Below are 22,574 nucleotides of genomic sequence, written 5' to 3'. Positions count from 1 at the left end.
TTAAGTTTTTGCAATTTTAAAGTAATTTTATAATTATACTTTAATATATTATTATTAAAATTTACTATATAAAAAAGAGATAATATACAAGGGATCTCCAAATTAAATATTTAATCAGAAAAATTAAAAATTTTTACATTTATTTGTATAATAATAATATTAATAATGATAATAATATAATCTACTAAAATATATAATTTCATTCATAAATGTTCATTAAATTTTCTCTGCACTTACACCAATTCTAAAAACTAAACAATATTCCATTGTTCGCGTAAAAATGAAGTTTGTATATTGTATCATATAAATAAAATTATAATATAAAAAAATAAAATATTTTCATTGATATATTGTAAAAAAAATATATATCTCTCATTCATTGAATATATCAGAAAAAATATTCGAAAACATATAATATTAAAATGCCACATTTAATAAATATGACACAGTACTTTTTCTATAAAAACTGTGAATATAAAATCATTAAGTCAAGATATTTTCAATTTTGAATTAATTTAAATTCTATTATAATTATAATTCTAACTTCATCATTTCGCGAACATCTGGAGAAATACGCAATTAACTATACAATTTCAATCATATAAACGAATATGTTGAAAATGCATAATAAAACAAAATTAATTATTAATACAACAAAGAATAATACAATGGAATTATTTAAGCAATATTTACTTAACAGAATTTTAATCGTGCAACTCATGTCTAATTTACTTAGAATAAGCAGACAAATACAAGTTCCCCTTTGCCAATCAATAAACGTATGAAATCGTTTTTTATATAAAATTGTAAAATGCATAAATATTCTTAAAAAGGAAATGCTGAAGTTTATATTAAGATTAACAGTGAAGTAGTTTTTTTAAAAGTTATTAATAAATATGTATTGATTAACAACTATCATCTTAAAGAAGTGATTCATATTTTTTCTTTATGAAATCACAATGATGGTCATAAACGTGAAAAATATTCACAATATATAAAATAATAAACTCAGCAATTTCCTTAGAAACTAAGAAATAATTAGTTTCTAGTTTTAAGTTTTAGAATATTCTACATATTGAAGGAAAAGATTTGACAGTTGGGGAACAATATGCTAACATATTTACAATTTTTTTTTTATATAAATCAAGGTACAATTGTAAATCGTTTTGCGTATAAAGAAAGCTAATGCACTTCACATTACCCTTTATTTTCATGTTGGTTCATTAAGTTTGACAGTCGAACGAATAAAGACACCGCGTTAAAGAATTTCTTTATGAAATTTCTAGAATATTTATAGAAACCAACATAAACATTATATTTCAATAAGTCTCCATGAAACAATAAAACGCATCGATTTATCCATTGATAGAAAAATGCATATTAATTACGGCTGTGTTTGGTTTTCTTTAGTGCATGAAGCCTATGCGTATATCTTCAATAATTATCCAAACCAAATGCATAAAATTTTATAAATAAATTTAATTTATACATATATATGTACTTCAATGATATTAGAAGATATAAATATTTTGCATATAAATTGCATAACACAATTGTTTCATCTGCAAGTAATCAAGATATTAAATAATGAAAAGTAATGAATTAGCAAAGACATATATTACTAGTATTTTTCTTGCAAGATGAGTATTAGTCATAAAAGGCATGCCATGACACCAATATTTTTACGAATCACAATCAATGCATGTCACATTAAGCGTAAAACATAAATTGGAAGAACCCTGTTCGATATAATTTACTCCTGCAAATCACGATTACAGTCTCATAATCTCGTTAGCTATAGAAAAGCATGTATATAAATATAAAATAAAAGAAATAATCGTGATATCAATTAATCAATTATAATCTACAGCACAATAAAAATCTTATTCAATAATCTCCTATTACCAATTCGAGTTGCACTTAAAAAATATATTATAAATGGAAAAAGTTCTTATAAAATTTAGTTATACCTTGGGAGCATTTAAATGTTCAAAATTGAAATATGATTTCTTTTTTAATTTTTTATTTATTATATATTATCTTCTCTTCTTAAATAATTTTTTCTTTATCGTTAATATGTAATAAAATATAAATAATATAATTATAACACATATTAACACTTTCGTATGAATATTATAAGTTATAAACTTTCAATTATATGTAGAAATAAATGTTAATGTTTATAAATATAATTATCTGTTACATTATTTATCATCAGTCCAAAAGAATTAAATTAGTTATATCAATGTATTTTTTTAAGCTTCCCTTTGTCATTGATTAAGACCAGAAAGGTAAAACTAAAATGTTCACAATAAATATTTTACTTTGATTAGATATCATTTGTTATCTATTTATCATTCAAGTAAAACTATTTCGTAACGAGTGAGAAACTTATACCGTACAGGGTTATTGTTAAAAATCTTGAATACGTTTTAAACCACAGTGCTCTTGATTTTCGACTGACACATTCAACGATTATCACCAAGCTACGAAAGGAACGGATTCGCTGTAGTAGTTGTATTCGCTGCCCAAGGATCTTGTCGAATCTGATTAATTGTAGGACGAGGTGGCGTTGTTGCCGTCGCAAATGGATTTGCCGAGTATGACATTGTTGCTGTAAATTTTTATTTATATTAATTTATATTATCTTACAATTATAATGGTTAATATTATATATTCCATGTCATGTACTTAATTTTTTAATTGTGTATCAATATTCATATAAATAAATCAAAAATATAATTTATAATAATAATAACATTAAAAATTTATAAATAACAATTTTTATTTCTAACATATATATTTGTTTTAACAATACTTATTAAAACTTGAATTGAAATCTGATAACAGAAATATGAAAACGAACATGAAACATATTAAACTGTAATCAAAGAAAAAAGATAAAAATTTCATTTTTACAATATATACAATATCATCACAATTTTTTCAATATATATTTCTTTTTGCTGAAAATAACATCCATGTGAAATATAATAAATGAAATGATTTCAATATCATAATTAAACCATGCACCCATGCAGTATTGTTGAAAGTACATCTTGAAAGTACTCACGAAATTATTTCCAATGAAATGCTGTTTTACAGACAGAATATATTACAAATAATATAACACAATGTTTATTTTCATATAAGACTCATAATATATTCAATTAAAATTACAATAAATTAACCTAATCATAAAAATTTTATTCTCTCATTAAGCGATGATATATGCATATGAGTTCTATAGATTTCAATATTTCATATTTAAAAATTATGTCTTTAAATTTTATATGATGTATGGTATAGGACTATATTTAAAATAAATAGTTACCTGCAGGCGTGGGCGTTGTTGATTTGATCGCAGAAGAACTGACAAGATTATCGAGATTAACAAGAGCAGAATTCTCCCCAAGAAACGATTGTGGTGTTTTTTTAATAGCTCCTGTACTAGTGGGAAGAGTTTCAGCAATACCTCCCAAATCAAATGGATCTGGTGATAATGTGTTTGCTGCAATTAGATTTAGAAATATAAGATATTTACATAATATAATAATAAATAAATTTATTAATAATTCATTAATAAATACCATTGTTTGCAGTTTGCAGACTAGATCCAGGCTTATTTCTGTTAGTAATTACATCAAATTCATCTAAATCGCTTAGTGGACTGGCTACAGAATTGTTTTGATTTCCGATAGGGAAATTGTTAAGACTAGAACCAGTTCCATTGAAGTCATTATTAGTTGTATTGAATGTAGCACTTGAAGTCGTAGGCAAATTAAAACCTATATTTTGTGGCGATTGTGCCGCAAAACCAATATTTTGTGTTAAGGTAGAATTGTTAAAAGATGGAGAAGCAGATGTCATACCGTCTCGGCTAGCCTAAATGAATTCATTATGCATATATAAATGACCATAATAAAATTAATTAAAAAAATAAATATCTTACTTGTTTTTTATTTGTATCAACTTCAGTAGCAGTAGTACTACTAGAAGGTATTGGTGACCATGGATCTGTACTAGGTGAAGTTGTAACTGTTACAGGCGATGAAGGAGGTGCTCGCCATGAATCAATTGTAGCAGCTGAAATCGAGTTATAAATTAATTATGTAGCTATTAGAGAAGATAAATTGTAAAATCGCTTAGTTTATGATTAAATTAATTTTTTTAAATAAATTTTACTTGGTCTTTGTGGTACAGGAGTCCATGGATCTATTGCAGGTGACGCAGTACTTGTTGTAGGAACACTCCATGGATCATTTTGTGGCTATATAATAAATTGAAATATATAAATTTTATACAAATTCTTGTATTTTTAATAAATTTTTATGTTGCAGTTCATGAACATAATATTTAATAATTGTATTCAAACATACCTTATATAGATAAAATTGAGATAAATCCAAAGACTATTATGTAACATGCAAGAGATACATAATGCAACATTTATCATGCAATAAGCAAATTAGGAAAACTTAATTAAATTTAAAATAACATACTTGAGGTCTGGGTGGAGGTGGTGTTATTGGTATACCCCAAGGATCAGTTTTTACATTATATCCACATGCTTCTTCTAAATTTACATCCAGCAAATCTAGCATATGACTTTGTTTCTCAGTTTGAGGTGCTCTGAAATTAATTTTTTTAGACAAAAGCAAAAAATAGACTATATGATAATTTATTATCATATATTAATTTAATTAGAAAAAATTAAACCTTATATAATTTATACTAACTTAAAATCTTGTTGACTTTGACTAAGAGCTAATTGTAATCTGACATCATCACTACGTCTTCTTTGTTCTTCTTGTTCTGCTTCTTCTCTTGACATTGCCAAAGCTAATTGTAATTGTAATTCTTCCTCACCTACTGTTTGTGGTCTTGCAGCTTCCAATTCAGCTAAAAAGTGCATAAATTATGTATGTAGTATTTGTAATTATTATATTATTAAATATAACATCTGTAAAAATTTATATTTATATATCAATATCAAAAATTATGACATATAAATATTTAAATTAAAGTATTTACTCGTACGTCTAGTAGTAGTTTCAGATCCTGGGCGACATGGTTCCCAATCTTGAAACTAAATAGCAAAATTTTTACTTTTAAAAAATTTTCTATTATTGAATTTTTTAATCTTCATATCAATGTATACTTACATCACTGCTTACAGGTGACATAGTATCTAATCCATCACTACCAAATCCACTAACAGATTGTGCAAATCTTTCTTTTGCTTTCAATGCTCTAGCTCTTTCATTTCGTAATCTTTCATCATCTTTCAATAAGGCCACAAGTTGTTTTGCTTTTTCTCTAACATTAACTCCTTGATCTTTAGATCCTTCCATATACTGAAAATCTAGAAAATAAAGATTATTTAAGTATAAAAAATATATATATATATATAAAATAATAGATAAAGAATATAGATATTTTATATTAAATTTTAAAAGTTATAGTAAAATCTAAAATATAAAAATATTTTATAAAATATAAAATTATTTACCTTTTAATGTTTGAATGGCGAAAATATTTTCTTTACATTGTTGTGCAACTTTTTCTGTGCCTGTTTTGATGAGATATTCTAAAAGAACTAAGGCTTTGTATACATGTCTCCAATTTTTGCCGTGATCATTTAATCTTTTCCATAACATTTGCATAATCTCAGTGAAAGCCACAACATTATATGTTAAATCAGCAATTTCTGCCATAAGTGTACTACTTGGACCCCAAGGATCATTACTAGTGGCTTTACGTACAGCTTTCTACATATATAATAAACATTTTGTTTTAATATATATTATCATGATAGTAATAAATAAACTATTTTAATTACCTGAGCATTGCTATAATTATGGGCAAGATTAACAATATCTCGCCTAATACCTGCTAAATTCACTTGCATAACGTCTTGACCTTGTCTTCTCATCTAAAAGATTTTTACTATATATTATAAGCAAGTAGTAATATTCATATTTTTTCTATAAACCCATACTTATCATCACATATATATTCATATTTATATCTACTAAATATGATACTACATTAAGAATTTTCAATATAATAAAAATATAATATAATATATATAAACTTTATTGTATTATATTATATTCAAAAGTCTCTTTTATATCAAATTGATAATAAATATGGGTAATTATTTGATACCAAAGCCATGCGACTAAATATGCATTAGTAAAAAAACAGAAAATTATCGTATTTTACAATAGTACTCTATTTTTACCAAATTAACATATTATTACTACTTTCTACTTGGTTAGTAAGATGAATGAAAGTAGCTAAAGTAAAAGTATGATTTATATATAAAAGTAAAGAAATCCTTTTTAGTGATGCTTCTATTTTTAGATATATTATTACATAGTTTGCAAATTATATATGAAACAAAATGCTATAAAATAATGCAACATGATAAATTATATTTTATAAGTACATAAAGCTCCAAAGCAGATTAATTTTTTTGAGATGTGCCTATAAATATATAATATGTACTTAAGATAAAAGGTTTCAACTAAATCAGTATCATTTTACATTATATATGAATATTCATATATATTAAATAATATTTATACTATCATAATATCTTTCAGAAAAGAGAGTTATCATAATTTTTATTATTTATAAAACTTTTTAAGAAACATTAAAAATGTTTTTTATAATAAACTTAACATTAATGACTTTTTTAAATAATTTGATGCAATACTGACTTGCATAATGTGCAGAACTTATCATTATTACATAATTTTGCAAAAAATAAAACATGAATGATTTTAATTATGTGCAAAAATTGTATTACTAAAAACTATAATTTTTGTATCTTTTTATATATACAGGATGTTATATATATGATTATATATAACATTTTTAAATTATAAAAATATGTTAAATCTTTAAATAAGATTATATATTTTAAGAAGTTTTATCTTTTATATAATAATTTATTTTTTATCTCTTTTAAAGTTGAAAGCAAGTAATCTTTATCAACACCCTGTATACTATTATTAATGTAGTTTGCAAAACATTTATCTACATTATTTGTTTTTTGAACATTTTCTAATAATATAATTGATTAGTAAAGTTATAACAATTGTTATTTTGTTAACTGTGGTCAGTTAATAAAATTTACCTTCTGCATAGCCATTGTTGGCATATGAAATATGGCTCGGGTCGTTGATGAAGCTACTTCTTGTCCACAAATATAGAAAACTCCCAAACACTTTTTGAATCACAACAAAATCCTAGACTATTACATAGTACAATAAATAAATAAGAAATATTTGTTACATTTACCTGTCAATGATGAATAAGTTCTTATTTAATATACAAATGATAATATAATTAAATTAAGAGTATTTTAAGTGAACATTCAATGATATTTATTATTATGCAAATAAATATTGCACAGAATACTGCATTCTTTATTTTTCTAATGCAATATATGTTAAAAACTTATGAATCTAAATTAAAGATATAAATTATAGTTTAACATACAATACTATTATGTTATAATACTATTATATTATAAATTTTGTACTTTATATAAAAAATATCATATTCAAAAATTGCTTATAAACTAAATAGGCACAACTCATATTGGTTGATATACAAAATATATTTTTTTTAGCTGTAAATGTTTCTTTTTTAAAGTTCTATATACAAGATACATACATATATAAATATATATATATATATATTTATAGAGCTGAAGTGTTACAGAAATATTAAAAATAATAACATTTTACTCTATAAATATTTAAAATTGCTATTACAATAATAGTAATATAAAAAAATAATATATGTATAATAATAGATTAATTTAAAGAAAATAAATATCTTTTTATATTGAAGAGGAAAATGTTACTATATTTATAAAATATTATACCACATATTAAAATATTTCATTTTATGAAAAGCAATTTTATGAAGAAAAAAATATAAGATTAAGAATTTATGAACTTACTCAATTCCTTTAAAGACAAATGCAATTATGAAAAAATATTACTCTAAATTAATCAAAATTAAATAAAAACTTATATTTGCATGGTTTTATATCTAAAACTTCAATATTTTATATTTATTCTTTAATTATTCTTTAATTTACTATAAAACTTTCACTTCTTTATTAAATTAACCCATGCTTTTTTGAAGAAATTAGATTTGCAGTTTTTGTGCAATATTAGTAATATTTATTAAATTACTTTGAAAATATGAAGTATATATTTTGTTAATTATAGAAATTACTTTCTTTTTATTTTTTTGTCTTTTCTATTTTTTAATAATACCTTTTACAAGCTTTTTAATAAAAGAAATTTAAAAAGTATAAATTAAAGAAGAAATTCTTATATTAAAAGAAAAGAAGAATTTAAACCAAACTACTTAAAAAAAAAAAAAAAAAATAGGCTGCATGCAATAATGAAAAGAAATAAATTTACTTACATTGATATAATGGGAAATTCAAATTTCTTCAAAAAGCCTTGTTAATAAACTGAAAAATGAAGAAAGTTTTTATCTTCCATTAAATATTACTATATTTATATTTTATCTTATCATCATATATATATACAATATAGATTTCTACAAAGAAAATGAAAACAATATGTTTAAAAATTTTATATAATATACATAATATCAGAATGATTTTTCAATTTAAATTTAAAATTTAAATATAATTAGTTAATTATATATATTAAACGAATTTTATATTGTATATACTTAGGATTATCATTATATGGTTTCTTTAAGATAGTTAATATATATTGTGTTTAATAATGACCGTGAAACTATTGATTTCTATTTTTATCCTCATAATTTCTTAATAAATTTAAACAAATAATAATAAATCTTATTAGTAAGAAATAAAATATAAAAATAAAAAAATATAATATTATAGCCAAAATATTATTGATGTAATAATGACAATTTCTTATAAATTAAACTTTAGACAATTAACATAATAGTTCAATATATCAATCTTGTTTTCTATTTAAAATGTAAAAGATTTTTTGTATATCTTGCATATCAAAAAAACTCGTTAATGTATTCTTTTTTATATTATTTGAAATTTTAAATCAACAGATATTGATACATACATATATATATTTAAAAAAAATGATAGTTATATATTACATAAATATTAAATTAAATATTTCCGATAGATTTATAAGTGAAATATGTATACTACGGCTATCTTTCAGATATAACTAATACAATAGATATACGTACATTGGTTTAGGTGCAAGGCTAATCCATGAAAATGCGTGATATGTCAATTTCGAAACTATCTATACTTTCTCATGCTCGGGCGTGACTTTGTAATACTGCATTTTTTTCAATCCGTTTCATATATAGGTTAACATAGAATAAAATAGAGGAAACGAATTAATAAAAAAATACATTATGATTAAAATACTTATCTAAGAACACTATTATATATACTATCGAAATGAAATCAAACATGTATTCCAATTCTACGGATTATACCACTTGTACTTATATTTTAATGACAATCTGCTAAATTTAATTGCAACTTTATAAAACATTTTAACTTACCGTAATATAGACTGGAAATTTAATATACTAATTTTAACGAAAATAAGAAACAAAATAATATAAAACACTTATGACAAGTCCATTCACAGGCACTGACGAATTAGAATTACGAGGCAAGATGGCGCTGAAAAATATTTCCTTCTTTAATATTTTGTCAGTCTATGATAATCCCAAAGCAGATTTAATATTCAATTTGTTTCATAAAACAAAATGTATTTCAATTTGTTTATCAATAAATGCATACCTGTTTAACGAGTAATATGATAATACTAACGTACTGTGACTTTTTTATTGAAACAAGGAATTTGTCAATGGAGAGTTGTCTCTCTTTATATAATCCTAAGGTGCATTTTCAAAGTTCGATTTTCTTATACACATAACTCATCGATTGGAAGCATATTCAATATTTAATAATTGAAAACGTACAGAAGGTTTAATGTTTTTCCATAAGTACAAAAATAGAACGTACTTAAATAAATCTAGCATGCGCACGCCATCGTACGAAATGTTTCAATTGTTGATTGAACAATTCTGTTTTGAAACGAACGTTATTTTATCAATATTATTATCTTATTATAATTAGAAATAGAGCAAAAAGTGAACAAAATAATTCGTTATATACATTATCATTATTCTCATGTTGATTGAAATATATTTAAATGAAATATATGAAAAAGTAAATGTCAGTATTCTAACATAACCTCAGTTTTTATTATTGAGAGTGAAATTGATATTGTCATTCTTTAAGTTTTTTCCCGAAAAGAATTACACTATTATAAACATATCATTTCAAAATGAATATAAGACTTTTAAAAGATCCTGCTACTGTAAGTAGCCGTATATTTGTGGGTCACTTACAAACTGATGATATGACTAAACTTGAATTGGAAGAACATTTTTCAAAATACGGAACCGTTGTTGGTTCTTCAATAAATCGTGGATTTGGCTTTGTTCAATTTGAAGAAGAACAATCTGCTCAAAAGGCTATTCAAAATGAAGATGGTGCAATGTTTAAAGGCAGAAGAATAGGTATTTTTATTTTATTTATATTTTTATATTTAATAATATAACATTTTTAAACATATTGCAATATACTTTTATGCAACAGCTCATAATGAAAATCAAATAAAATAGTTTTTTTAAAATTATATCCAATTATTTGAATTTTTTGAGATGTTAGAATTAATTTAACTTACTAAATAATATATAAAAATTTTTAACAAATTATTATTCATTTGAATTCCAAAAAAAAAAGATTATGATTTTTAACTTTTTTACCTGAATCTATAAAAAAAAAGACAAACTTTTTGTAAATCTAAATAAATAATATATATATATATATATGTATAAAATTTGTTAAAATCACTTAATGTTGCTATGAAATAGAAATAATCTAAAATGGTCAAATTCATAATTTTTTATAATTGATCTATAACTTAGTTTCACTTATTTATTTATTATTATAATAATTTATATTATATTAATATTATATATTAATATATTTCTTATTAATATTCTTATTTATATATTTTTTAAATAGATGTTAGGCCAGCAAAAAAAGATAATCAATCTAGTGGAGGTGCAGGAAAACAATTAGGAGGACCTAATCAATTTAATTCTGGCAATAATCATTTTAATGCTGGAAATGATCCTTTTAATGGAAATCAGGGTTATGGAGGAAATTCAAATTTTAATGCAAACCAAAATTTTAGTTGTGATCCACAATTGAATGATAATCAAAAAAGTAATAATATGCAAATTCGAGGAGGAAATGATCAATTTACAGATGGAAATCAGAATAGAGATAATATGAATGATCAATTTGGAAATCAAAATCGAAATAATGGGAATGAACAATTTAACAATGTAATGCAATCTAAAGGAAATAATAATTTTAATCCAAATAATCCAAATAGAGGTGGTACTGATCAATTTAATCAAAGCAGAGGTGGTAATCAATTTGGACCAGCTGGAAATCAAAATAGACCTAGTGGAAATCAAAACCGTAATACAAATAATCAGAATCAAAGTGGTAGTGGGGGAGGTATGAATAATGGAGGGAGTGGTCGACCAAGAGGTACCAGAGGTGGAAAAAATCGAAATAAAAATAGAGATAATTCAGGTGGAAATAACTTCAGAGATCGTAGTCCTATTAACAGAGGTCCACGTTTAGATGATAAAAGTGGTAGAGATTGGGATCATAAACAAGGGGATAGATTAAGAGGCAATAATTTTAATAGAGATTCATTCAATGACAGCAATAATCGTTATGAAGATTTTAAAAACTCTACTTCAAGAGATATGAATATGAGTTTTAAGTAAGTTAAAATATTTTTCAAAATTTTCTTTTTTTACATTAATATTATATTTTTATTTATTTATTAAATTAATATTTTTGTTTCATATCTTCTTAATACAGTAATACAAGTACATCAAATGAATATTCAAATGTATCAACTGAAAAAAATGATTGTGAAATCATTGTTGTTAATAAAGTTTTAACGTAAGTATTAAAATAATTTATTTTAATTTTTTTTTATTAATGTAATTTAAAATTTATTTTTTCAAATAGAGAATATGCTGAAAGTATTGAAATGAGGTTAAAAAAAATTGGATTAACAGTTGATTTATTATTTCCAAATGAAGACGTCCTCTTAAGTAGAGTTCTAGGAAATATTGCAAGTCGTGGATGTTTATATGCAGTTGTAGTAACACCTATTAATCAAGAACACCATTCCTTAACTTTAAATATTCTTCATGGTTTACCTCAAGGTAAAGATTTTTAATAATATTATTAAAATTTTTCTGAATTATATTAATATAACTTCATTTTTCTAGAACATAGAAATATGTTGGTTGAAGACGCTATTAATTTAATATCACGCGATTTTGCTAATTACAAAGCCGGTGGACGATCAGTTCCATTAAATACACCTTTTGCAAATGAACGGCATCCTGATGCTATTCAAGTTCTTTTAAATATGCTGGCTGATAATCACCAATTAACAGTATTACAATATGATCGAGTTATAAAATATCTCGAAATTAAACGTGAAGAACAAGTGCAAGTTGAATTAGGAGATGTAAAAGATTTACCAACTACAACAACTACAATAACAGTCAGTGACCCAAAACAAGCCGAATTACAATCTAGGATACTTAATATCTTAAACAGTAATAAAACAACTTCATCTGCACCAGCACCAAGTCCAGTACCAGCTCCAACTTCAACACCAGCACCCGTTCCACCAGCTACTTGGGGAACAGGTAAAATTTATGCAAGTTTACTATTTAGATTTAAACAAAATGTACATAATATTAAAGATTTAATATTAGTAATTTTATATCAAATTTCTATCATTATAATATTTTTTATAAATTATCTTAATATGCATTTTATAAAAGTATAGATAAGTTTATAAAATCAATCATCAGTTTTCATTCCAGTAATTTTAAAAAATAATTATATTATTAACAAAAATTCTTTTGGTAAGAAATTTAAAAAATATATGTACTATAAATGCAGTAGTATGAGTTTTTACTGCAGTATATATGTAGTTTCATTTGCTTTAAAAATACTATTATTAGTTTATTCATTATGCAAAAAAAATATTAAAAACCATGTCGCGCTTTTTACGTAATGAAACTGACCTGTTGCAGTTTTTTGCATTCTTATGAAGGTCGTTATAGGTGTATCTTACGGATTTTAGATCGCCTATCTATTATTTTTCTGTTTGGATATGTTTATGTATCTTTCATGAACATGTCTAAAGAAAATATAATTCTAAATCGCGTACATAAATTACTAATGAAGAACTTTAGAAGCAATTTGATGTTGATAAAAAACCGCAAATTATGTCTAAGAATTTTTTAGACAATACCAGGTAAAATTTTAATGAACACGAGTGATTTAAAAACATAAACGAACTTCGTACGCTTTGGGTTTCTGATCGAGTTCTTCGTGCGTGTAGTGTTATTGTGTCGTCTATACAATCCAGTGATCAAAGCGAACGAACTTCGAATATATATATTGCTGGTATTACAACTGCTAACTTCATGAGTACATCATATTATGCCAGCAGCATCAACTGCGACAACAGCATCCACTACTACTACTACTACTACTACGGGAGTTTCACCATCGCCTCTGCTAAACGATCCAACAGTTCAAAAGGCACTTGACAGTCTCTTGCAAGGCAATTTACTCAAAAGCATCGGCGATCGGCAACCGACCACAACTACAACACCTCTGTTCGCTGCTTTTTCGAATATCGGCCGATTTTAATTCATTTCAATTTTATTTATCATATAATGAATAATTGGGGATTTGGATCTCCTTTATTTTTCTCATATTTATACTCTCTCTGACTCTGAAGTAATTATTCTTGATTTAATGAAATGACAATTTTATGATAACATTTGATAAGAAATCAGAATTCTGATAGGATTGCATTCAATTGCAATAATTGGAATATTTTTCTAATAAAGTGTTAGTATGCTTTTATTTGTATCAAAAAGTATATTTTAAATGTAGAATTTATAATGGTTCACAAATTCTATAAACATTATTTACGTGATTTACAAAAGTAAGTATACTAATACTTGTTTATATAAATATTTGTTCAATTTTTTCATTCTTAGAAAAAAATATTTTAGTTCAGTATATTTCATATTATATAAATGATAAAGAAACAAAATATTAGAGAAGTGTAATGTTTTTTATTATTAGTTCTATATTTCTTCCATACTTATTCTTTTTTATTACTATAAAACTAGACAAAGATTGAATATACCTTAAATATTAACAGATTTAATGTATAATTATACATTCAACTTTATTAATTATATAGTTTCTTCTGATAAAAAATACTTGAATATGTAACATATTGATTTATAATAATTGACAATTTGACTAAATAATTCATTATATTTGGCTTAACATTTAAAGTTCATTATCATAATTTTAATTAATTGCTATGTTTATCTTTATTGCTTTTATAGTTTTTATTAATTTCATAAGATTACAATTTGATGATTGATGATATTTAATTAGTTTATATTATAAAGTAAGATCAAAAATTCATTTCGGTAAATTTACAAGCCTCATATGCTTTAATGTAAAAATATATTGTATATGTGAGTATAAAGCATTTGATTTTTACAGTAAATGATGTAAAATACATAATATATCAATTTTTCTATTGCATTATTGAAAATATAGTATAGATTTTTAAATTTTTTCATTAATGAATTTCATTATCTATGTTACATGTTTTTAATTAGTTTGGATATTTACACAAATGTATCGTATATAAGAAGCTATGCACATTTTTTTAGGAATTAGATAAACATCATGTATAACTTCAATAAAATGTTTTTAGGAATATTTTATGTCTTTCATTGATAATTTAATTAATATTGATGTTTATGGATCTAAAAACAAGAAAATAATAATATATATAAAATTGAATTTGAATTTCAAGTATCTAATATTAATTTTTTACATACCCTTGCAGTCAAGCAATTAATATATAATTTTCACAAAATAATTTAAGCTATAGAGGCAGCCTTATTAGATTAATAAGCAAAAAGTAAGTATTCAAAGTGAAAATATTTAAATAAAAGTGGTTTGCAGGATATAAAGCATAATGTTAAATACTCACAGGTAAGCAAAGCTATAAATATAAATTAATATAAGCAAATTCATAATAAATTTACTTAAATTTACCTAAATAATAACTCTTCAGGTATTGTTCCGCATGAACGATTTCTTCACAAGGCTGGGATACTTCATTATATAATATACCAAGAACCGACTTTACTGCATCAATATCGTACATATTTTTCGCCAACCTTTGTTTATAAGGTTTCAATTTTCCTACAAGCTCTTTATTTTTACTAATAGAACCAATGTGATTTTGCAAAATTTTTTCGTATATAGGCCAATCAAATTGACATGCGATACAATCGCACTCAAAAAAATAGTCTTGCATTATTTTTTCTCTTCTTTCAGATCTTGTCATATATGCATATGCAGCACCATAACTTGTGAATATTTGATCTCCAGGATATAATGGTTTTAAAGCGCGGGTAATCATTGTCAGCCCCTCGAAATGACGAAATGTATTTGGTGCACAAGAATGATTATATAAACTATTCGTTACATATAATCCTGAACCTATTTTAATTCCTGGCTCTTGTTGCACCTAAAAAATAAATTAATTATAATATAAAACTGTTCTAATATAATTTTTATCCTTTATTTTGTTAAATTGTTTGTTAAATTATTCTAAATATATTTTATAATCTATATTATATATTATGTATTAAATAAATTACTGAAAAACAATTGGAAGACATTATAACACAAGCACGAAACATGATGCTGCTACAAAATATAATGTCTGAATAATTGTTAATATCTTTTAATTGGTTCACTTCATATTTATTGCAGAAGAAATTAGTCTGTGTGGCTAAAAGGATAGCCGCGAGAGCTGAAATACAAGCAAAAGCACTGATTCCAATGAGTGGTCTCATTGTCATATTGGTAGCAAGACTCAAAGCAGATCGTGCACTGGTACTATCCAATATGTCTTCATCTGTAAATCCTGCAGTTCTATTATCTACAAAAGAAAAATATTTTATAAAATCTAAAAATGAACCGTATGTTATTATGATATTATTATAATATTTTTTTTCTTGTAATTTTTTATTGTTTTTTAATTCAAATTTTATCTTATATTCTTTTATTTTAGCAATAAAATATGAATTCTATTCTTTACCTGGATTAGATTCAGCTAATTTCATGTCAGCACGCAATTTATTGATATTTTTACCTTTTGCTGTTACTATGATCAAAAATCTAATAATTTTGGTAAGCATTCGTATCTTATCCTTATCAACATGAAGTAAATTTCCAATTAATGCCATAATTGGACATTCTATATCATGAGCCATTTCCCAAGCTAATATTCTACATTTTTCTGAACAGTATTGAGCCACAGGGCAGTGTAAACAAGGAATTAAATTATAGCTTCTTGATAAACAATGATGACAATGAGTATAATATCTGTAATTTATGATATTTTATTTATATAGATATATTAATATTGTCAGATTATATACCTTTGTGTATAAATAACATATGCATATGGATCTTCAATAGTAATTATATCTCCTGGTTTAAATTCTTTTGTAACTACTAAATGACGGCCATATTTTTCAGAAAAAGAAATGCTGATACCATCACTGACTGCTGGAGCTTCTTTACTAGGACCATAAATTAATTTTAAAGGACCTTCATCTGCTAAGTATCTTGGCTGTTTTTCTTTATTATTTTCAGATATTTCGTTCCAATTATGCATTGTATCTTTCTTCTCATTAATGTTAAAATTTTTATTTATATCTGAAAGTTTTGTCTCACCATTTTTATATTTTACAGTAAAAGATCTTTCTGATTCATTATTTATATTTTCTGATAAACACATATTTGTAAATGTTTCTGAATCAATATGATCATTATTTGTAAGCTTTAATTTTTTTTTAATTTCTTCAATTGCCTTAATTCCTCTTTCTTTTAATTTTTTTCTTTTTTCTTCTGGATATCCAAGATTTAAAGCAGCATCAATGTCTATCAAACATTCTTTAAACAATTGTTTTCTATATAAAGCAGCAGATCGATTAGCATAAGCATGTGACATAAGTTCATTATTATTTGCATATGCCAAACTCATTGTATAATATTTTATAGCTTCGTTATCATCGCCCATTACGAAATGTTGATTTCCTAATATTTTTTAATCATGATAATTAAATGAATTATTTAATTATAATATTAAGAAAATATTTATTACCTTCTTCTCTAAATTGAATGGAATCTTCTTCATTTTTTACTTCAAAAATTAATTCTGGTAATTGAGACTTTATTACATTTTGTAAAATGTGACCAAGAAGGGCTTCGCATTCTTTTTGTAAACCATATCCTGCATGTGAACAATTACTTTGTTTTAAATTTAATACTAATTCTTTTGCTATTTCCATATCGTTCTAAAAAAATTGTATTATGTAAAAAAATTTATTTTATGTTATATATATATATGTTATATATATGTTATATATATATGTGTAACATTTAAAAATATTTTAAACGTTTCATTAAACTAATTAAATATATAAATAAAATATAAATATAATAAGTACATTTTATATATTTTTTTATATAAGAATGAATGAATGTATTGAATGTTTTAATTTAAAAAAAAATTTTAAAAACACTTGATTATTCATATACTTCTTGTATAGTAGATAAGAATGAACTGTAGTTAACTAAGTAACTGGCTAAAGTAAAACTGAAAGGTGAAACTAAAATTATCTCAAGTAAGTTGATAGAGGGAAGCAGAAACTATATGACTATATAACCAGATTCTATATGATTTGTTGAATTAAATAAATCATAGACTAATTACAGACATACTTTTTATCTTTTATATTTCATATATAGATTATTTCAATCTTTTCATCATTTTTATCTTTTAAAAGAACGTAAAAATTTGAAAAAATTAAATTATTCAAAAAAACAAATATTTTATGATATGTTTATTGTATTTTAAATCTTTTATTTCATATTATTAATTATATTATTTTAATATATGATTTTATATTAATGTTAATATATTTATATTATAAACATTATTTGTAGAAATATTTATAAATAGAATAATCAAAACATTATATAATAATAGAAAACACTATGAAAAAACTCAAAATTTATAATTGTTTAATGAATATAAATGTTAAATATTAGTTTTTCAGTCATGTTACATGAGCGTTTCATAATGAAAACAATTTGGCATTAATCCAAATGTAAAGTTAGTAGAATGTTGAAATTAAAATATAATCTTTAATTAAATAAATATATGTATTTGTATATGAATGTTGATATTTGTATAAATAGTAGTTGAAAATATAATTTGTAAAATCAATTTATATATTTTTTCAGTTTAGGAGTTATGAATGTTATAAATAATATAATTAATAATTAATATATTATAATATGGAATTAATATTTTAAAAAGATAGAAATAATATGAAAAATTATAATTAATTTATTAGTTGTTTATTATACAATAACAATTAATTAACATGTGGATACATATGATTTCCATATATATATGGCGAGCAAGAAGTATATAAATCTAGATATATTATACGCATTAGAAGACATGAGACAATAATAATATTAAAATTTTATTTCATATTATAAAAAGCATTATATGAATATTTGACTAAATTAATCCTCTTCTGCTTCTAAATTTATACGGCTACCAAACTTTGCATATAATTTTGTTTTTAAGTCAGTTATAACATTTTTCAAATCAATACATTTACTTTCCAAATTTGAGATTTCCTTTTTTTTCTTCTCTTTAATCTCATCTAAGTAATTCTAGAAAAATAAACAAAAATAAAGAAAAATGTATAAATTATATTACTTTATATTATTTCAGAATATATATAACATTTATTATTAAATTTTATACCTGTGTCTTTTCTAAATCTTCATAAATAAAAACTTCACCAATGTGATATGGAATTTTTGCATCTTCATCTAAAAGAGATATTTCATCACATGCATCTTCTAAATTCTTTAATTCATTCTGTAAAATATGTATCAATATATGTATGTAAAATTATACATATCCAAATAAGGTTATAAGTGGAACAAAATAACATTAAATTCATTAATACTTGTTTAATTTTTGATTCTTCTTTTAAGTCATCCATTTTAGCATTTTGCCTTGCAAATTTATTAATTTTTTGTTGATCTTCGTATGTAATATAAACATCGGAATCCTGTAATGCAAAATAGGTTAAATTTAAATGTTTGTTATATATTACATAAATAAAAAAGTTTGTATTCAAACTTACCGGTTGAAATCCAGCTTGAACATTTTTTCGTGTTGACATATTCGTATTTTATTTTTAATTATATATATTTAATATACTGATATAATATTTATTTAATATATCAATATAATATTTATTTAAGTAACAATTTTAAAACAATGATATCAAATACTTACAACATTACTTCATAAAGCTAATGTCTTTAAACACGAAATAGAGAGGAATTTAATTGTTGAAAATGCGTCAATAAGTATGTTCTTTTTTAAAACGCTTTTGCATCTTATACCCATATATCAAATTATATTATTTTTGTTTGAATCTGATTATTTGTAAAAAAAAAAAAATATATAATTTAATTATAAGTTTTTCTAATTTAATATTTATATTATTTTTATATAAATATTTTTATTCTAATATTTGTAATATTTATTATTATAATAAATATAATATATAAGAATTTTTAATGTATAAAAAAATAAATGCAGTAATTTTTTAAATCATTAATCATTAATATAATATATTATAAATATTAATATAAAAAAAAAAACCAAAGGTCCCACCGAGATTTGAACTCGGATCGCTGGATTCAGAGTCCAGAGTGCTAACCATTACACCATGAGACCTTGTGAAAATAATTTTAATATAAAATATTTATACATCAATATAAAGTATAATTTTTAAATTAAAATATTATAAATACTTTTTTTATTTTCAATAATTTTCGTTCAATATAGATTTCATCGTAAAAAGTGAAAAATTTAAGAATAAAAATGTTTATCAATATATTAATTGCATATTATATTATAAATATTTATATTATGATTTTCTAATTTACATAAAATATAAATTATAAAACATTAATCAAATTTTAAAAATTATACATAATATCATTAATACATATAATGTAGTATTTTATTTTTATTTGTTACTAAATAGTAAATTTAAAAGATAATATTATTTTAATTTACATCAATTATTTGGATCTTTGTTACCATAAATTTATTTTTCTTATTAAATTTTTGTCTTCTGTAATACATATTTCTTCAAATTTTCTTTTTCTTTTTCTTTTTCTATTTTATGGGTTCTTTTGTATTACATATTTCTAACAAATTATACTTTTTGAATTTATAATAATTGGGAGCAACGGACATAAGACAAACACCACGTACCATTTCAACTATTACAGCAAGTTCTGGATTTTTTAAATCTGCTTTATTTCCAGGATTCTTTTTGTTTATTATTTCTGCTAAGTCTTCAATGACTTCATCTCTATATATATTATTATTACTATGCCGACTGTAATAAAATTAAACTACTGTACATTTATGTTAAAGACATAATAAAGTTATAAATAATTTATATATTAAAAAACATACTTAAATACAATACTAAATGTTTTTGGTTCCTGTGCAAAATATTTTTCAAGCATTGCATCTGCTTTTGATTTGATATCATTCATATTTGCTTTACAAATAACTTCAATTGGAAGTAATCTTAACAAATATCTTGTACGTTGCTGTTTTGTATTATATAATTCAGTAATAATTTTAGTAACTAATTCTAATGGATTTGTCAAGGAACTCCTTATAAAAACTATATTTTTAACACCAGTGTCAATTACCTGATAGAAAAATTATAAGCATTTCAAATTTTAAAGAGAAATAAAAATATATGTAAAAAATTTACCTGAAATCTTCTGGCATTTATTGGTTTTGAATATTCTGCTTTTAATTCATTAATTTCTTTATTTAAAACAACTGAAATGTCATCTTCATTATCGTTGTATTTTGTTTCATCTTTTTTTATATCAGAAACTTTAACATTCTCATTGTCAGAATCCTTAAATTAAAAAAAATTTGATAGATTTATATTTTTATATGTATTTATATTATTGTTGAATTCCACTATACCTTTATAGAATCTAGTCCATAAATCTCATCAGCAAATTCATTAAGTATTTTATAAGCATCACGTACACATTCTTTTTCAGAGAAATTACATGTGCATAAAAAACCCTTCATACCTGGTTCCAAATTAAATTGTTTGCGTTTTTTTTTATTATTTCCATGATTATGAAAATAATTTTTTTTTCGTTTTTGAACATTCATTTTTATTAAAAATTTCTGTGTCCTAAATTTTATTTTATTTATAATAATACATATTTATCTTTTATTATTAAAGAGAACTATGTCGATACAATTTACTATCATAATTACTTAAATTTCGATAATATTTTTACACATTTTTACACATTTTTTAGCATTAAATTTTATTTCAAATATACTCACTCTTTGTTAAAATATTTTCATATACTTATTTAAAATATAACATTAATTATATTTTTTAGAATAATTGAGTTTATTTTTTGTTTAAAATTAAATTATAACCATGATAAAAATATAACCATGAAATTAAAGTTATAAATAATGATATAAATACACTTAATATATTTTTGTATCAGCTTAATATCTCAAACCACACTCTTCTTGCATCATTTATTTTTATTCGTTGATAAAATGGTTATAATAATTATCTATAAATGATAAAGAAACAATAAAGTAAAAAATGATATTATAAATTTTGTATATAATAATGCAACAAACAATGCAAAACAATACCACAGATTAGATATAAAAATAGATTAATCATGCAATGTATTTTTGTGATCCGAATTTATAAGATTTTAGAATCCCATTTTCATTTTTATATCATTCGCATCGTTACCAACAGAACGCAGAATTTGATTTTGCGAAACTCCAAGTATTTATTCTAACAGAAAATATTAAAACGAACAAATATACATTTTAAAATAATTTATAAAAGAATCAATCACAAGTCTAATATTATTTGACGAAATAACAATGAGAAAAAAAGATTTAAGTTAATAAAATTCCTCAAATTTTTTTAACAGTAATTATTATTAAATTGATATTAACCAATATTAATTATCATATAATAAGTATATATTAAAAAAGAAAAATTAATTAATTTTTAATTTGTATATTTTTTGAGATTTAATATTCTTCTAGTTTGTGTTTTTTAATCTAGTCTGTATTTTAAAAGAACTAATATTAAACTATTTAATTATAAAGATACTTTTA

The 22,574-nt window shown here is 22.8% G+C and overlaps 5 protein-coding genes and 1 non-coding gene across 24 annotated transcripts; 1 reads left to right on the top strand and 5 right to left on the bottom strand.

Annotated features, from left to right (window-relative positions):
• Positions 1-96: 96 nt before the first annotated feature.
• lqf (epsin homolog lqf) lies at positions 97-9,942 on the bottom strand. 12 transcript variants are annotated; one of them, XM_086914273.1, is made up of 18 exons: positions 9,815-9,913; positions 9,571-9,694; positions 9,244-9,338; positions 8,458-8,506; positions 7,148-7,264; positions 5,843-5,935; positions 5,513-5,771; positions 5,166-5,365; positions 5,035-5,089; positions 4,740-4,902; positions 4,503-4,632; positions 4,380-4,412; positions 4,186-4,270; positions 3,953-4,086; positions 3,591-3,885; positions 3,335-3,511; positions 3,074-3,094; positions 2,400-2,614 (listed from the first exon to the last, which is right to left on the bottom strand). In XM_086914273.1, the coding sequence occupies exons 5-17, from the start codon at positions 7,169-7,171 to the stop codon at positions 3,078-3,080; spliced, it is 1,665 nt and encodes a 554-aa protein (XP_086770399.1). In that variant the 5' UTR covers positions 7,172-7,264; positions 8,458-8,506; positions 9,244-9,338; positions 9,571-9,694; positions 9,815-9,913; the 3' UTR covers positions 2,400-2,614; positions 3,074-3,077. The 12 variants fall into 12 exon arrangements, with proteins under 12 accessions (XP_086770356.1, XP_086770349.1, XP_086770379.1 ...); XM_086914230.1 differs by lacking the exon at positions 3,074-3,094 and having other exon boundaries at positions 97-2,614; positions 9,815-9,942; XM_086914223.1 differs by lacking the exon at positions 3,074-3,094 and having other exon boundaries at positions 97-2,614; positions 5,041-5,089.
• A 103-nt stretch (positions 9,943-10,045) lies between these two features.
• Neos (nuclear receptor coactivator protein neosin) lies at positions 10,046-17,105 on the top strand. Of its 4 annotated transcripts, XR_001112072.3 has the most exons (9): positions 10,046-10,599; positions 11,111-11,888; positions 11,990-12,073; positions 12,143-12,342; positions 12,409-12,837; positions 16,025-16,233; positions 16,326-16,444; positions 16,562-16,641; positions 16,796-17,105. XR_001112072.3 is itself a non-coding variant. In XM_012486611.3 (6 exons), the coding sequence occupies exons 1-6, from the start codon at positions 10,365-10,367 to the stop codon at positions 13,853-13,855; spliced, it is 1,929 nt and encodes a 642-aa protein (XP_012342065.1). In that variant the 5' UTR covers positions 10,047-10,364; the 3' UTR covers positions 13,856-14,956. The 4 variants fall into 4 exon arrangements, 2 of the variants coding, with proteins under 2 accessions (XP_012342065.1, XP_003693776.1); XR_015294122.1 differs by lacking the exon at positions 16,562-16,641; XM_012486611.3 differs by lacking the exons at positions 16,025-16,233; positions 16,326-16,444; positions 16,562-16,641; positions 16,796-17,105 and adding an exon at positions 13,653-14,956 and having other exon boundaries at positions 10,047-10,599.
• On the bottom strand, positions 14,270-18,024 carry LOC100869301 (protein-lysine N-methyltransferase SMYD4). Of its 4 annotated transcripts, none has more exons than XM_086914193.1 (7): positions 17,770-18,024; positions 17,424-17,616; positions 16,696-17,356; positions 16,353-16,639; positions 15,910-16,193; positions 15,299-15,776; positions 14,270-15,003 (listed from the first exon to the last, which is right to left on the bottom strand). In XM_086914193.1, exons 2-7 carry the CDS (start codon positions 17,608-17,610, stop codon positions 14,996-14,998), a joined length of 1,905 nt encoding a protein of 634 aa, XP_086770319.1. In that variant the 5' UTR covers positions 17,611-17,616; positions 17,770-18,024; the 3' UTR covers positions 14,270-14,995. The 4 variants fall into 4 exon arrangements, with proteins under 4 accessions (XP_086770319.1, XP_086770330.1, XP_086770313.1 ...); XM_086914204.1 differs by having other exon boundaries at positions 16,009-16,193; positions 17,770-17,927; XM_086914187.1 differs by lacking the exon at positions 14,270-15,003 and having other exon boundaries at positions 15,143-15,776; positions 17,770-17,939.
• Positions 18,025-18,669: 645 nt separating this feature from the next.
• On the bottom strand, positions 18,670-19,792 carry Pfdn4 (prefoldin subunit 4). Its single transcript, XM_003693669.4, has 4 exons — positions 19,495-19,792; positions 19,315-19,419; positions 19,107-19,223; positions 18,670-19,012 (listed from the first exon to the last, which is right to left on the bottom strand). The coding sequence occupies exons 1-4, from the start codon at positions 19,531-19,533 to the stop codon at positions 18,860-18,862; spliced, it is 414 nt and encodes a 137-aa protein (XP_003693717.1). The 5' UTR covers positions 19,534-19,792; the 3' UTR covers positions 18,670-18,859.
• On the bottom strand, positions 19,653-22,382 carry LOC105735450 (THUMP domain-containing protein 1). Of its 2 annotated transcripts, XM_086914208.1 has the most exons (7): positions 22,092-22,231; positions 21,762-22,006; positions 21,384-21,603; positions 21,160-21,312; positions 20,850-21,094; positions 20,643-20,769; positions 19,653-19,792 (listed from the first exon to the last, which is right to left on the bottom strand). In XM_086914208.1, exons 3-7 carry the CDS (start codon positions 21,579-21,581, stop codon positions 19,772-19,774), a joined length of 744 nt encoding a protein of 247 aa, XP_086770334.1. In that variant the 5' UTR covers positions 21,582-21,603; positions 21,762-22,006; positions 22,092-22,231; the 3' UTR covers positions 19,653-19,771. The 2 variants fall into 2 exon arrangements, with proteins under 2 accessions (XP_086770334.1, XP_012342033.1); XM_012486579.3 differs by lacking the exon at positions 19,653-19,792 and having other exon boundaries at positions 20,259-20,769; positions 22,092-22,382.
• Positions 20,025-20,096, bottom strand: TRNAQ-CUG (transfer RNA glutamine (anticodon CUG)). The gene has a single exon. It is a non-coding gene; the product is annotated as a tRNA-Gln (tRNA).
• Positions 22,383-22,574: the final 192 nt, after the last annotated feature.

This window comes from Apis florea, unplaced genomic scaffold (genome assembly GCF_048593485.1).
Source record: "Apis florea isolate Af1SG1 unplaced genomic scaffold, ASM4859348v1 contig_1914_pilon, whole genome shotgun sequence".
Lineage (NCBI taxonomy): Eukaryota > Metazoa > Arthropoda > Insecta > Hymenoptera > Apidae > Apis > Apis florea.
Note: the sequence above shows the minus strand (reverse complement) of the source record. Positions and strands in the feature narration are given on the sequence as shown.